The sequence below is a fragment of the Geotrypetes seraphini genome, chromosome 18 (genome assembly GCF_902459505.1).
Source record: "Geotrypetes seraphini chromosome 18, aGeoSer1.1, whole genome shotgun sequence".
NCBI lineage: Eukaryota > Metazoa > Chordata > Amphibia > Gymnophiona > Dermophiidae > Geotrypetes > Geotrypetes seraphini.
In genome coordinates, this window is record NC_047101.1 from 9,143,580 (window position 1) to 9,160,406 (window position 16,827).

At 39.2% G+C, this 16,827-nt stretch overlaps 1 protein-coding gene across 4 annotated transcripts in view; it reads left to right on the top strand.

The window, feature by feature from the left end:
• FNIP1 (folliculin interacting protein 1) overlaps positions 1 to 16,827 on the top strand; it is a 110,306-nt gene that overhangs the window by 68,070 nt on the left and 25,409 nt on the right. For all 4 annotated transcript variants that reach the window (XM_033926962.1, XM_033926964.1, XM_033926961.1 and 1 more), the window contains 4 exons: positions 1,265 to 1,400; positions 4,006 to 4,207; positions 4,719 to 4,804; positions 11,652 to 11,798. In XM_033926962.1, the coding sequence (XP_033782853.1) occupies positions 1,265 to 1,400; positions 4,006 to 4,207; positions 4,719 to 4,804; positions 11,652 to 11,798 (571 nt within the window). The remainder of the gene's footprint in view (positions 1 to 1,264; positions 1,401 to 4,005; positions 4,208 to 4,718; positions 4,805 to 11,651; positions 11,799 to 16,827) is intronic.

A 16,827-nucleotide genomic window follows, 5' to 3' on the forward strand; every position in this document is an offset into this window, starting at 1 on the left:
AACCATATTGCCATTCCACTCTATTAGCTTTGAACCAAACAGATTAGAAACTACGATAGCTAGAAGAACATTATCAAACTGATTACAGTAGTAGACTGCATAGCCCATAGCAATTGAATGATGGTGTGAAAGCACTTTAAGGGCAGAGCTGTGACGAGATTGCTTTTCCTATCTCTATTTGATGTCAATTGATGAAACATTTAGAGTTGCTACATGATCATCCAGCCACACCTTTTACATCTCATTACTGTAAAACAATGTCTTCAAAGATACAATGCATTTGAACAACCAGTTTAGGAGGGTTTTCAATTAAATCAGTTGACCTTAATATACTTGTCAGAATTGCCCTAAAAATCCTAAAGCTTAATAAAATACGGCAGCCTTTAGCTATGGGACTCTGCTCTTGTGTGACTGATTCATTCTGCTTGTTGATGAATAAAGCAAAGCTGCTTGTCTTTTGATGAGGTCTCTGTAGATGCCAGATAGATTGGACACATATCTTTCACCTTCCCAGGGATGTCTAAGATCTGCAGTAGACATGAGATAGTGATGATTGGCTTGTTAGATGACATTACCCGTTTGTGTCTGATTTTTTTTTTTTCCTGTTTTCTACAGAGAATTTTCTGTAGAAGTAACTATCTTTACTGTCAGTGCACTTTTTATTATATACATTATCTGCTGATGTTCATCAGTATCCTTGAATTCTTTGTACATATGTTAAACATTAATCAAAGTATTGAAAAATTAATACTTGAGAAGATAAAAAAAAAAAGCTTTGCAATATTCATTCTCATTCCAGATTCAAATCCAAATTCTGTATTCTAATCAGATTGAAATATATGAAAATATTCTCACCAAATACCTATGAACAGGTTTTCTTCTGTCAAGGACAGTGAATCATTTTGCCCACATAGGGCTCCTTTTACTAAGCTGCGATAGCATTTTTAGTACACACAGGATTTTAGCACGCACTAAACCCGCGCTATGTGGCTAGAACTAACGCCAACTTGCGCTAAAACCGCTATCGCAGCTTAGTTAAAGGAGCCCATAGTTTCAGAGGAAGCTTCATTATGTAGGTTTAGTGGGCTCTCCAATTAATTTGTGATTTGAAATTAAAACACATTTTTAAACAGTTTTCATGGATTTGTATTGGTTGAAAAATCAGTGCATTATGTCTACTGTGGAAGAGAATTGCATTTTCTGTGTTTATTTCACTTTTTGTTGATAGACTCTTTATAGATTTCCATTTCTTTCTTCCTAACAGCATCCCTGAGTAGCCTCCTTATCACTCCCTTTCCTTCCCCAAGCTCATCACTTACCAGCAGCTGTGCCAGTAGTTACCAACGGCGAGTGCGTCGCAGTCAAACTACCAGCCTGGAGAATGGAGTTTTTCCTCGATGGTGAGCTGGGAATATTACCAGAGAAATAGTTTAAATTCAAAAATTCTAGCTGACAGGGCTTAAATATGTGAATATTTTTGTACCAAGGGCCATAATTTTAAAAATCTAGAATGTTTGCTCTTCCAGTTGTTTTTAGGTAGTATCCTTTTCATGCCACACTTATCGAAACACATTTATTAACATTTGACCAAATGAACTATATTGGTTTTCAAAGGATTTATCATCGTCCTATTGTCAGCCTTTTTCTAAGGAAAATGAAAAGTTGTAGGTAATAGTATTTTTTTAAATTGCGTTAACCATATATTCCTGACTAGTTTTCAAGAATTACATGTCTTTCATTATTATCATGATTTGTATCAAATCAAATAAATTAAGCAGGTGATATTGGCTGAATATGTATGTTGCATTACTATGATGAAACATAGAATATGACAGCAGGAAAAAGGGCCTTCAGCCCAAGTCTGCCCACACAAGAACCCTCCCCCCTAAGCACTTCCTTGAAGTGAACCCACATGTTTATCGCATCTTTTCTTAAAATCGAGCATGTTGCTGGCCTCAACTACCTGAAGTGGAAGATCATTCCAACGATCAACCACCTTTTCGGTGAAGAAATACTTCCTAATGTCACCATGAAATCTCCCACCCTTGATTTTTAACGGATGCCCTCTTGTTATCGTAAGTCCTGTAAGGAAAAAGATGTCTTCTTCCATCTTAATACGGTCAGTAACATATTTGAACGTCTCTATCATGTCTCCCCTCTCTCTGCGTTCCTCGAGAGAGTATAGCTGTAAACTTATCTAGACGTTCTTCATATGAGAGATTCTTGAGTCCTGAGACCATCCTAGTGGAACCGACTCCATTCTCAGCACATCCTTGTGATAATGTGGCCTCCAAAATTGAACACAATATTCCAGATGAGGTCTCACCATGGACCTATTCAGCGGCATTACAACTTCGGGCTTTCGGCTTACAAAACTTCTACGGATGCAACCTAGTATTTGTCTAGCCTTAGATGAAGCTTTCTCCACTTGATTGGCAATCTTCATATCTTCACTAATGATTACTCCCAGGTCCCGATCTGCAATAGTTCTTGTTAAGGTCTCACTATTCAGGGTGTAAATTCTGCAGGGGTTTCTGCTACCAAGGTGCATAACCGTACACTTTTTGGCATTAAAACTCAGCTGCCAAGTAGTGGACCATTGTTCCAATAAAAGTAGGTCCTGCGTCATAGTGTCGGGCCCGGTTTCTCTGCCTACTACGTTGCACAGTTTAGCATCATCAGCAAATAATGCAATTTTACCTCAAAGACCCTGAGGCAGGTCCCGTACAAAGATATTAAATAGGATTGGACCCAAGACCGAGCCCTGCGGCACTCCACTGATCACTCCCGATGTTTCGGATGGAGTACCATTTACCACCACCCTTTGAAGTCTGCCACTGAGCCAGTCTGTGACCCATGCAGTCAATGTTTCTCCTAGTCCCATCAAACTCATCTTGTTCAATAACCTGCGGTGTGAGACACTATCAAAAGCCTTATTGAAGTCCAAATACACGATATCCAGGGACTCTCCCTTATCTAACTTTTTCATTACCCAGTCAAAGAAGCTGATCAGATTGGATTGGCAGGACCTTCCTTTTGTAAATCCATGCTGGTGGGGATCCCTCAGCCTTTTATCGTTCAGAATCGTATCTAATTTGTGTTTAATCAACTTTTCCATAAGTTTACACACTATTGATGTGAGGCTTACCGGTCTGTAATTTGCAGTCTCTGACCTGCATCCCTTTTTGTGGAGCAGAATGACGTAAGCTGTTTTCCAGTCCAATGGGACTTTTCCTGTGCTTAGGGAAAGTTGAAGAGTGCAGCTAACGGGTCCGCCATCTCTTAATTCCCTAAGCACTCTGGGGTGCAGTTTATCCAGTCCCATGGCTTTGTTCACTTTGAGCCTTGATAGCTCTTGGTAGACGCTGCTGGCGATAAATTCAAAATTCTGGAACGGGTCTTCTGAGCTCTCCCTTGTCTGCAGCTGTGGACCGGATCCCAGCTCCTCACAGGTTTAAGACTGAGCAGAAGTATTCATTGAGTAGTTCGGCTTTATCGAAGTCCGATTCTACATAGTTACCGTCAGGTTTCCTTAGGTGCACTATCCCGTCTGTGTTCCTTTTCCTGTCACTAACATATCTAAAAAAGGATTTATCCCCCTTTTTAATATTCTTAGCTAAATTTTCTTCCATCTGGAGTTTGGCATCTCTGACTGCTGTTTTAACAGTTCTAGATTTCACCAGATAGTCTTCGTTAGCTTCCAGACGTTGTGATTGTTTGTAGGATACAAATGTTCTTTTCTTCTGTGTAGTAAAAAGGTAGTGGGGATTCCCTCTTTGTGAATGCAGTTTGATGTGTGCAGAAAATATTTTGTCTTATGCCTTCTTGTGAAAGTTCCAAACACATGCTAGATTCTTACTGTAATTATAAATGAAATGAGTTAATTTCACAGGTCTGTAAAATTAACTTGAAGATTTTTGTAAGATGTATATTCTATGTTCTTTTTAATAAAGATGCCACGATTGACAGTCTTGAGCAATTGGCTTATTTTAACTCTTTTCAAAGGTCTGTAGAAGAGAGCTTTAATATGTCAGATGACAGCTGCGGTGCCAGTCCAGGAATTGTTAGGAAAAAGAAAATTGCAATTGGTGTGATCTTCTCACTTTCAAAGGATGACGATGAAAATGGCAAATTCCATGAATTCTTTTTTTCACATTTCCCGATCTTTGAAAGTCACATGAACAAGCTGAAAAGTGCAATAGAACAGGTACATATAAACATTTAGATTATTTTTGTAGTTGCCTTGAATAAAAGCATTAGCTGGAGGGTTAATGAACTTCCATCCAGTGTCATAAATGCATAGCTCAGAATTCATAAAAAGCTGAGTGTTTCTGGAACTTTATATTCGTAAAAGTCATGACATTTAATTTTTCTGGTTGAGGAGAGAGAGAGAATTTAAGGATTGCAAAATGACTTTAGGTATTAGTTCTTTTCAGAATTATACAGCATTATTTGTTAAAGTAATCACAGGTACCATTAATGAAGAACTACAGTGAAGTTATGAAAGGCTTCACAACATTGTTGAATCCTTTCATTTATTGACCTAGAATTTTGAAAAATATTACACCTATGTGTTCATGTTGTATCTTGGCTTTGTATCTTGCCAGTTTACTTGAGAAGAATCGTTTTTGTAGGATTAGGTGCCTAGGTAGTGATTCACCATTGTTTGTACATATCGCACTCTTGAATTGTGGATCTGCATACTTCTTGTTTTCAAGGCCATGAAAATAAGCCGGAGATCAGTTGATGCCAGTCAACGGAGTCTGGCCTACAACAGAATTGTAGATGCTCTGAATGAATTCCGGTGAGCCCTTATAAATACTATTTTCATTTTATGTTTTGTTTAAATTCTAATTGACCAGTGCTTTAAATGTGTTTTTTTTCTCTGATGCAAACTTTCAGAGGGGTGGCTGTGTGAGTTTAGAATAACAACCTAACGCTTTTAAGCCTGCCCCCCAAAATATGGTCAGTACTAGATTCCTATTTTGTTGCAGACTTGTATTCTTAATGTAGATGATGATACTGTTACTACGTTTGATATGCGGTGGAAGCAGATTTGAGCAAATAACACCATGGTTGAAGAAACTCCACTGGTTATCTGTAAAAATTTTGCATTGTTTATAAAGTTCTCACGTTGACCTTTAAAGTCATTCATTATAAGATTCCTTGGTATTTGACACAAATGGTGAAGCTTTATCAACCACTTAGATTGTTATGGTCTGAGGGAGCAATGCATTTGTCAATGGATGGGTTTGTACATATGCATTATGAAACTACATGAGCGTCTGTGATTTCAGTTGCAGGTGTAGTATTATGGAATAATATGACAGGACCATTAAGATTACTTTCTGATCAGAAATTTAAAAAGGTAGTGAGAATCACTTTGTTTCTAGAGGCTTTTAATTAAATGGGAAGTGATAGTTATTAAGATTTGATAGAATGCTGTTTTTGTTGGTATGTTATCTGAAGCTGTGTATGTATTTTGTAAACCACTTAGTGAATTAAATTTTTATAAATGAATACATATGTATATGACTCCTCTGGTACAAGATTAATATTAGTAATATATATTGGTGTTCCTGTTTGTATGTTTAAAATTCAATAAAGATATTGAACAAAAAAAAAAGAATGTTTTGAGACCCTGGTATGGAATAATCAAGGAAAAACATTCATCTAATCCACCCTCACCCTGTAATGTTAGAATAGCTTTGCATTGTTGCAGTATGTGGGGACCTCGACATTTAAACGGCTAATGACTTGAAACAGTCACTACTGTACTTGGAGACATAGAACTTGGCTCGCTTCATAAAGAAGAAAAAAAAACATTTGGCTTTGTCTTAAAATATATCTCCTTGGTGCAGTATCATGTGACTGAAGTTTCAATAAACGTGCAGATGCATGTAGAAGAAAAGTCTCACAAGGGACGCCTTTTATTTTTTTTCTGCTGAAGTAAAAACTGTGAATGTGCAGTATTGTGCTCAGAAGCAGCCTTGATACATTGTCTGTCTTCGGTACGGTGTGTATACCTGCACTTTGCAGTGCTCTCCCACAGCAGCAAGCCAAACAAATTTGGAAACAGAATAAGAAACATGCTTATTTTATCTGTGCAGTGTCCATTATGGCAAGACAAGGGTGTTTCCTGCTGCCTTTTGACAAGCATAATAAAGTATGCTAATGGAATCAAATACATTAAGATCATTTTCAATGGAAAGAAAATAGTGCAATTGCAGCATCTAAAATCTAAGATTTTTTTAAAGGCATGTTTTGAAATGATTTATACCCAGAAGTAATCTTTTTAAATCCACGAGTTTCTTTTATTTACATATGCTTTAATCTGCATGAGAACAGGCACATTTCAATTGTCCCTCTTGTAGTGTTACCTTTTCTGTCTTTTAGATTAGCACACGTGAAGTGCAGTAATATGCTGCAGGAGATTCTTAGAGGCTCCTAAGGGTCCTATGTTAAATTATTTTATGAAAAAAGAGGATGAGGATTGATGAGAACCATTTGGTAAGAAATTGTTAGCACATTTTTGAGTAAGAGAGTAAGTTAGCAAACTGAATACAGTAAAGGGAGAATAAGACTTGAATAGTACATTACCTTGATGATAGCGGGTTACAGGATCATAGAGAAAACGTTGATATTTGAGGATGTGATATAGAGCAGGGGTTCTCAACCCAGTGCTTGGGTCATACCCATTAAATTTTGCAGTGAATCCATAGTGAATATGAATGAGATGGGATCTTGCCACTAGTTTGGCCACTGTTGGAAACAGATTACTGGGTTGATGGACCTGCGGACTGTCCTAGTATGGTAGTTCTTATATTCTTATGAAATTTGCATATAGTGGAGATAGGGCACGTAATTTTCCGTATATACTCGTATATAAACCGTGATTTTGGGGCCAAAAAATTGGCAGCACTGGAGAATCGCTGCCACACCAACACCCTGGTAATTTTTGAGGTGAGGAGGGCTTTGGAACTCGATGGGGAACGGCGAGCCGCACAAGAGATCCCCATGGGCTGCCATTGGCTCATGGAACCTTGCAATGAAGAACAGTGGAATATTACAGTGAACAGTGTGGTTATAAAGAAGCAGTTTATAAGGTACTGAGTTAGGAGCATGTCTATAAGCAGCATTATATGTGGTGCCTACATGGCCTGGGTTTTTTTTTTTTTTCGTGCTTATGTTAAAAAGTTTTTATTGAGGACAATACAAGAACAACAATAAACAAGCCAATGAACCAACAAAATACAAACATGTCACTCAGTTTTCCTTTTGCTCCCGAATCCTCCTGCCCCCACCCTTCCCACCACTATAAACAAGTGTTAAAGAGCACCCAAAGCAAGTATAAACATTGCATAACAGTGAGCAGATCAACCCCCCCCACCCATCCAATCCAGAAGCCACACAAGTTTTCACAGGGAAGGAACCAACCTATACCAAAGTGAGCGAAACCCCACCCCACAACCCAGAATCTCCAAATCCCCTCCCCCCCAAGCCAGCATGAAACAGGCAGCAAGTAGATAGACAAAAAGGAAAAAAGAAAAAGTTGTAGAGAAAGAAAAGGAGAGAAGAAGAAAAAAATAATAAAAAGGAAGAAGAGACTCGTATGGGATCACCAAACCACTAGAGAACAGGAATACCACCCCTACAACCCATTCAAAATATCACTGCGGGCCTTATGAGATAAAGAAAATATTTAGGGTCTCCAGGTTTGAAGAAAAATTTTTTTCCTCTTTGGGGAAGATCTGGCCATTCTATGCTCTAAAAGCAACAATGCATGCAGCCGATTCCTCCATGCCCAATACTAGGGCAGATTGTTTCCCACCCAAACTTAATGTTTCTTTCTTGCCAAGTATTGCCGCCTTCCTCATAAAAAGACGAGCTTCCCTGTGAGGGAGATGAAACGCTTTATGTTCATCCAATAACAACCCGGCCATAGGATTCCTTAAAAGGCGTGTCATAGTTTACTAATTTCCTCCCAAAATCCTGAACTGGAGGGTACATGGCCTGTTTTTATTTTAGAGTTTTGTGAAAGTTTAAGGTGGACAACTTGTTCCCGGAGGAAGTGACCCGGCTTTGGGGGAAGGCGGTGGGGAGTCTTTTCCCCTTTCGGGGATCAAAATATTTTTATCCCCTCTGGCTCCAACTACCCCTGTGTGTCCAGCTTCTGTCGGGGCTCAAGCTGCGGGAGATCCACAATCCCGGAAGGGAATCAAAGGGGCTTCCTGGCGAGGGCATTGCGCCAGTAATCGCAGGACAGCTGAAGAAACTAACACCAGCACCAACAGAGAGAGAGGGAACTAATCCTTCTACGGAGGTAATGTAATGTAATATAATTTATTTCTTATATACCGCTACATCCGTTAGGTTCTAAGCGGTTTACAGAAAATATACATTAAGATTAGAAATAAGAAAGGTACTTGAAAAATTCCCTTACTGTCCCGAAGGCTCACAATCTAACTAAAGTACCTGGAGGGTAATAGAGAAGTGAAAAGTAGAGTTAGAGGAAAAATAAAAATAAAATAAACATTTTAACAAGACAGCATTGATCTAAATACTTTGGAAGGTAGAAGAGAGGAGAGAAAGGAATAGAAGCAGAAGGGGGAGCCGTTGAACAGTAGAATTCTGGAGAAATTTAAATGATAGAAATAGAACAAAACAAAGACAAAAGGCAAAACAATAGATAAGATTAAAGATAAATCAGAAGCTGGAAAGAAAAATAAAATAAAACTTTGTCTTCAATCCACGGTTTCAGCGTCAGTGATGAAGTGGAGCAAGTAAGTTTAGGAGGAGCAATTGACGTTTCCAGAAGGGGCTTCTTCAGGGAAGAGACTTGGCAGACAGTCCCAGGATGCCTATGTCTCCTCCCCTGCGATGTTCTCCCATCCATGCATTCCCTCCCAGACACACTGCCCGTGCCCCAGCTGCTCCAAGGAGGCTGCCCCAGATGAGGCCCACGGTGAATGCAGGATTCTCTCCTCTGCGGGAAAGCCGCCCGGAGCCGACAGTCGATCTTCTTAGCGGATTGCAGGGGGGGAAGAGTTCACACTCTTGGTAGGATCGGGTCTGTGTGCTCTCGGTGGTTGTGGCTGGTCTCATTGCTGCTTAGGTGTAAAAGCAGTTGATCTCCACTGCTGCTGATATTTAAAAGCAGGCAGATTGTCCTTAGGAGACATTTGGTTGCTCCTACAATGGCTGGAGATTGCTATGGCCAAAACCACTGAGGAGTTAACAGACATTAACTCTAAGATTGATACCTTTACTAAAACTATTGACTCAGTTAAAATGGATTTCTCAAACCAAACCAAACAGATGCAGGATGATATACAGCAGTTGCAACTGTTTAAAATAGCAACAATCAAAGATAATTCCTCTATACATAACAAATTAGAACTAATTGAAAATTATAATAGGAGGTTAAATCTTCGTACAAAGGACATCTTAAAGTTATGCTTTACTGGTCCCAGTAATAAATTTTATGTGTAAAGCTTTTGTGTTAGAGCATCATCACTATAAGGCCGAGACACCTTGTCCTCATACTTTATCCACTATATTTTGACTTTATTAATAGACAGAAGGTTCTTGCCTTTGGTATCAGATTATTGGATGTATAGTATTGAGGTGGCTGTTAGTTCCCTAGGCTAGATGTAAAAGTTTTTATACTAATTTAAGCAAGGAAACTAGGGGGATTCTCACAGACACTGTTCCTATCCAAAGCAAACAAGAGAAAAGAGGCCTGATGGGCCGTCGCGGGAGCGGACCGCTGGGCAGGATGGACCTATGGTCTGCCTCAGCGGAGGCAACTTCTTATGTTCTTAAGAGAGACAAAATTGCTTTATTTCAATCTACTATAAGAATAGAGAGACCATTTATTTATTTAAAATTTTTTATAACCCGCCTATCCACAAATCTAAGCGGAGAACAAAAATTACATACACAATCACACTAAATGATAGACAGATATACAACTACCAAAGAGAAACAGCATAAAAAAGAACCACCCTAGCTCAAACTGTCACCATTAAACAAAGGAGCAAGATGCAGGAGCTTGCATGGACTTAGTTCATGTTAAATCTGCTCTATGTGGAGGGAGCAGAACACTCTTTGTTTGGTGGAAGCCAAACTAACCTTAGCAACTGTCTCCCTCCCCCTTTTGCTGTCAGTCTGATACAATTTATGAATAATAAAAGCTTTTCTTCAGTGCTGCTGACCAAAAGACAGGAAGTATTTAAAAAAGTATTATTCACCATGCAACATTTAAAGGTAGTCTGTATAACTGGCTGGTTGCTACTTATAAAAAAAAAAAAAAAAAGAAGAGTGAAATAATGAAGCATAGTTAATTTGCTGAAGAGCACTTTACAGGGAGTGGCAGTGTTCAGAGAACTGCTAAGTGGTTAATCTGTTGCCCTTGGTCCGTGCCCCGTGATTACTGGCATGTGTGGTATTGAGGGTTCCCTTTACTGCAGTCACATGCCTGTTGGCAAGCAGCCAGTGGAACATGATCTCTCTCAGAGGAAACACTATCAGTTACAGATTCAGCCAGGGTTACCAGAATAGTAAATAATGTGTCATAAGACCCAGTCTATCTTTTCGGTACAAACAAGCATTTAAGATCTCGGTTTAGCATTAAAATACTATAAATGTGCCCTTTATTTTGGCTTATGTTTTCTTATGGGCTAGACAGCTGCAAAGAGGTTACCTTGGCTTCAGTTTTTAGTACTTGTGGGCAAGGAATGATGTGAACAATATACAATCTTGACAAGCAGAGAAAACCTTGCCTTGCTAGGGAAACAAAACAACACAAAAGGCAAGAGAAATTTCCTTTCAACCAATAGTATCTTTATTCCTTAGGTGTTCATCCCAACACCTAAGGAATAAAGATCTGAGACAAAGGGAGATCTCCTTTACTTGCTCGCTCCCTTCAGGGCTATCCAGCTGGGCTGTTCCTTCTGCCTTCAGTGGCACACAAGCAGCGGCTCTTACATGCTACATGTGGCTGACCACAAGTATGCCCTCTGATGTCGGAGAGAAGGCTTCCGGGTCAGCCACGTGCAATGTGAAGGAGCTGCTGACACATCCTTGAAACAAGTGCTACTGAAGGCAGAAAGGAACAGCCCCCCTGGAAGGAGGTAACTGGGATCCCCCGCTGACACAGAAGGCTTCCCTCCGACATCAGCGGGAAGCCTTCTGGGTTAGCTTTGGTGGAGGTGGGTGGCAGGCAGAAAGGAGGGCAAGGAATCCTCTGCTTCGGCAGAGGTGGGTGGGCAGGCAATAAGGAGGGCAAGGGATCCTTGGCAGCAGCAGCCATTAAGGAGGAAGGGTACTCATAAGTGTACTTGTACCGTGTGTTGAGAAACACTGGTATAAAAAGATTTTATGAAACTGTATTTGTAGATAGGGTGTACACAAATAGTTTTAGAGGATTGCAAAAAGATCTGATTTATAGGCAAATTTTGAAATGTAATTGCTTTTATTTGATCCAAACATTAGTTGATTTGCATATTTTCTGCTCTGAAAAGACCTGTTTACAACCCTCCAGAACCGAGGTTAGCACACCTGTGGTGATCAGCACCCTGTAACACTTGTATTTCTAGATTCAGATACTGCTCTTCTTTGCTAACCTAGAGTATATTTTTATTATTTAGGACAACTGTTTGCAATCTGTATACCATGCCAAGGATCTCAGAGCCAGTCTGGCTTACCATGATGTCTGGGGCCCCAGAGAAACACCAGCTTTGCCATCGATTCATGAGAGAGTTTGCTTTTTTAATGGAGCATGCTTCCAAAAACCAGTACGGTATTTTATTATGTAATTCTGAACAACATATCAAACACATGGCTATGCCACATATAAAGACGATATTTGTAGACTAGTGCATCATGTAAGGTTTTTAGTATTTGTATTAGACAATTATGTCATAAAAGCATAATGTATTCTTCAGTAGTGGATGTGACAAATTGCCAGTCTGTACGATTTTCACTGGGACTAGGCCACCGCCTGTTGATATCTACGATTCTGCCTTCTAACACAGTTGCTTTTAAAATTAACATTTAATGTCATTTTCATTTTTGAATGACCTAAAGATATGTGACCTACAGTGTGTTCTTGCTATGTGTTTAAAAAAATATATTTGATTGATATTTGATTCTGGACTTTAGATATTATCCTGTTAATAATCTTTTTGCACATATTCAGATTTTACAGACCTGCAAGATTAAATCCAAAAACACAAATGGGTGCCATTATCTGATAATGCTAGAATGGAAGAGCTCTCCCGGAACTCAGTAGTATAAAGTTTTGAATATGAATAGGCCTTGCAGGTTGCAGTTGGCCCCTCTGTTTTGTGGGGGTGGGGGGGGTCTGCTTGGCTGAATGGTTATGAAAACAAAGTTTGCCTGTACCCATTGTTTTTCATCATCTTTCTTACTTATTTTTATTAGTGCTTTTTTTTTTCCCCCACAAAATTAAGAAATAGAAAATTTCCCAGATTCATTTGGGCTCTTGGCCTTGCTCTCAGAATGGAGAAATATCCAAACTCCAACATTCATTCCATATGCTTGATTTGTTGTGGCTTGTAATAATCAGGATGATTGCAAACATTGTGGCAGGTTGTCTCTGCAAACCCAAAAGGACCACTTCAACTGACTCCATAGTCATTATGAGGCAGAGAAGAGACAACGCATCAAGAAAGAGGAAAAGAGAACAATATCTGCTTTCTGCCCTCTCTAGCAAATCCTCATCACTGAATGTTTCCTCTTGTTCCCTGCACAATAACTGAATCCAGCCACAAAGAACAGTACCAAGGATTTTCCAAAGTGGGTATGAACCTCCTTTGGGGCTTCCAGGCCAAAAACTCAGGCTTCAGCACACTTGCACAGGCCTGATATCAGGTGATACTGCAGATTCTATTTAAATCACTGGAGAAGCACAGATACTTCAGTGTAGATGTTACTAGAATGCTACCCCAAAGCAGAGACCTGCATAGACATAATCTGCATTATCTACTTTATTTTATTTAAAAATTTATAACCCGCATATCCTGCAATTCTAGGCAGGTAACAATAAAACATGCATAATAAAATGACACACGATTACATAACAATAAAAGTTGTACAAACAGTTGACATTAAAAACTACTGCAATCAAAACAAACCACAGTCAGAAAGTGTATCAAACGTAGTCATGTGAAAAAATTAGGACACCCTATGAAATATTCAGTTCTTTCTTAAGAAATGTTGACATATCAATGTCGGATCTTTTTTTTATTTATCTCTGGAAAAGGAAGTGATGTAATTGCAAGTGAACAACAAATATTTTCCTTGATTTACTCATGAAACAAAAGGTTTCCACAAAAATGTGTATGCTAACTGAGGAATAAATTAGGATACCCCCACATATCCTCCCACTTTAAATCACACACAAGTGTTTCACATCAGGTGCACATGATTAGAACATCGTTACTCAGCATTTTGAAGGAGGTTTGCCCTACTTAAACCTCAGATATTTAGTTTGGTGTGCTCATGACTGCTGCAGTGAGAGTGAACACCATGGTGAGATCAAAAGAGCTGTCAGAGGCCTTCAGAAAGAAGATTGTAGCAGCTTATAAGTCTCTGGTAAGGGATTTAAAAAAAACTCGAAGAATTTGACATTAGCCATTCCACGGTCTGGAAAATAGTGTACAAGTGGAGGACTTTCCAAACAACTCCCAATATTCCCAGGTCTGGCTGTCCAAGCAAATTGACCCTCAGAGCAGACCGTAAGAAGCTAAAAGAAGTCTCCAAAAACCCTAAAATGCCATTATGGGACCTACAGCAGGCTCTTGCTACTGTTGATTTGAAAGTGCATGCCTCTACAATCGGAAAGAGATTGCACAAATTTAACTTGCATGGGAAGTGTGCAAGGAGGAAACCTTTGCTCTCAAAGAGAAACATCAAGGCCAGACTGAAGTTTGCCAGAGAGAACTTAGACAAACTCCAGGATTTCTGGAATAGTGTGTATTCTATGGACAGATGAGTCTAAAATGGAACTATTTAGACACCAGAAAAGAGGGCATGTTTGGCGTACACCAAATACAGCCTTCCAAGATAAGAACCTCATACCAACTTGAAACATGGAGGTGGAAGTGTCATGGTTTGGGGATGCTTTGCTGCAGTAGGACCTGGCTAGCTCACCATCAGAAACCTACAAGGATTTTAGCCACCAAAAAATAGGAAAAATAACAGTCACAAATGCTGAATATTGCACCGCCTGAAGCCTGAAATATTTATTGATGTACATCATATGCAAAGCAGCTGCTTGGTCCTCTCTTGTTCATTTCCACTACTGCATGAATAACTTTGTAATGTGGGCAGCTCTGTATCTTTTCTTTGAAACAGGTTGCTCCTAGACAACAAACTATTAATAAATTGAGCAGTCCTGCATTTGGCAGTTGCATACTTGTATGCCTGACTCTGTCTTATATGTCAACAGAATAAGCATGCATTTCTCACCTGTATAAAGTGTTTTCCATAGAGAACAGGATTGTGAGGCATACAGTCCCTTCTACCTCCCTTGAAGTTGCCTTTCCTTTTTGAGTTATGGAATTAAACTGATGGACTTAGGAAGGGCTGCTCATTCTCAAAACGTTAAACTTTATTTGAGAGAGCTTTTTGTCCTGGCACCACTATGCCACCCACTTGTATGTCTTAATTCTGCATTCTACAAAAAAATACCTGTTAAGGTGAGCAATAATGCTTTATACAAGTTGTTCAGAGAGAAAAATGTTATGGTATGCTTCAAGACTAACCTCTGGATTATAAGTTAAAATTATAATGTCCTGAAATATAATTTTATTTCATTGTGGTGTATTTGTTTGCATTGCTTCATGCAAAAAAACTGATATTTAGCAATGTCAAAAGATAATAAGGTGGTTTGATATTTTAAAACTCAAAATAAAGGAATGCCAGTTTATAATAGGAAAGATAAAAATTAGTAAAATAGGAAAATCCCAGAGTCCAGGGGTAGGAAGAAGGAAAGCAGACTATAGCGGTTAAGGTCCACGACAAGACCAGGTAGAAAATTCATGGGCAAAAAAAGTCAATATATTTTTTTGAAAATCGTAATATTGGACTGGATATTATGTCTGTTGAAAAAGATGTGCTTTAAGTAGGGATTTACATTTGAAATAAGATTGTTCCAGTCCTGTTTACATTTTAAGTTGGACCCACGCCCCCTTCCCTTTTCCCAAAAGTTTTTTGACATGTTTTAGAATGCAGGTTTTCTGGTAAAATAACTTGGAACATCTTTTCCACTGTTAGTTGTAAAAATAAATATCATAAATTTTCACCGAGGCTACTACCTTCCTTTTAATATAACACTTTAGTTCCTGGTTAATCTATTGCTTTAAACTGGTAAGGGAGGAATTTTCTGAATTGTTTGCTTCTCCACCTTTGTTATATTAGTTTTTGAGAGCAAACAGCTGTCTTTTAAGCTTAGTGTTGCTTGTTTTGCTGATGGTAATAAATACTAATCAAACTGTAAATCATATGAACTTTAGCACTGGATTGAGCATAAATACTACAAATTTTGTTTACATGTTCAGTGTAACAGCAAGGTAAGTTTAAAAAAATAGAAAGAGCGCTAACTTAAGAGCTGGAGGAAGGGGGGTTGCCTAAAAGCAACAGGAATACATGTAATTTATAGTTTCTGTATACAGTATACTCAAATGAATAAACTGAAGTAATCTTTTCCCCCCAAAAATGAGTTAAAAAGGTTGACACAAATATAAACTGAGGGTTTATATCCAAGTACAATAATGCTCTTTCTCCTTTCTCTTCCTCCTCCCCCTACCCCCCCTAAAAAAATAATCTTCATTAAAGTGTCCAGTCCTAACCTATCCCAGCCTGGCAGCTCCAGCTGCATCCTCAGCCACGGCCATTGCAGGCCTCCCATGAGCCTGTCTTAAGCCCTGGTGGTCTAACGGTGGAACAGGAGCGGTTTCTCCCGCATCCTGTGTAAGGCCTATGGAGTTGAACAAATTACCTGAGTATTTAGAGCAGTTGAAAGACCTGCAGGAATTTAAGTGAATGTTAAAAAAGCATTTGTTTTGCATTATGAAATATGGTACTCAGTGATATGTAATAGCTTAAGCAGTTGTCAGGAAGGTATCTGCTCTGTAATGTGAGTATAGCATTTGGTAAAATGTCTGGGTTGTAAAGGAAAGCAGTCTTTGCTAATTGATGGTGTATGTACTTTTAATTGTTTTATTATATATCAGTGGTCTCAAACTCAAACCCTTTGCAGGGCCACATTTTGGATTTGTAGGTACTTGGAGGGCCTCAGAAAAAATTAGTTAATGTCTTATTAAAGAAATTACAATTTTGCATGAGGCAAAACTCTTTATAGTTTATAAATCTTTTTTTGGGCTAAGTCTTAATAAGAATATTGTAATTTATAGCTAGAGAGAGATATGATCAAGAAACTTTTATTTTACTTTTGTGATTATGATAAACACACCGAGGGCCTCAAAATAGTACCTGGCGGGCCGCGAGTTTGAGACCTCTGTGATATATGTACTAGTCTTTAAGCCCGTTACATTAACGGGTGCTAGAATAGATGTGTCTGTCTGTCTGTGTTTCTTTATCTCTCTCTCCTTGGCCGCTGTCTGTGTCCTTCTGTCTTCCCTTCCCCCCCCCCCCGAGCAAAGCTGTCTGCCCCCAGCACACACCTCCCCCCAAAGCAGCCCCCTTTCCCTCTCGCTGTTTGCCCCAAGCACACCCCTTCCCCCAAAGCAGCCCCCTTTCCCTCTCCCTGTCTCTCCATGGCTCTCTTCTGTCTTCCCC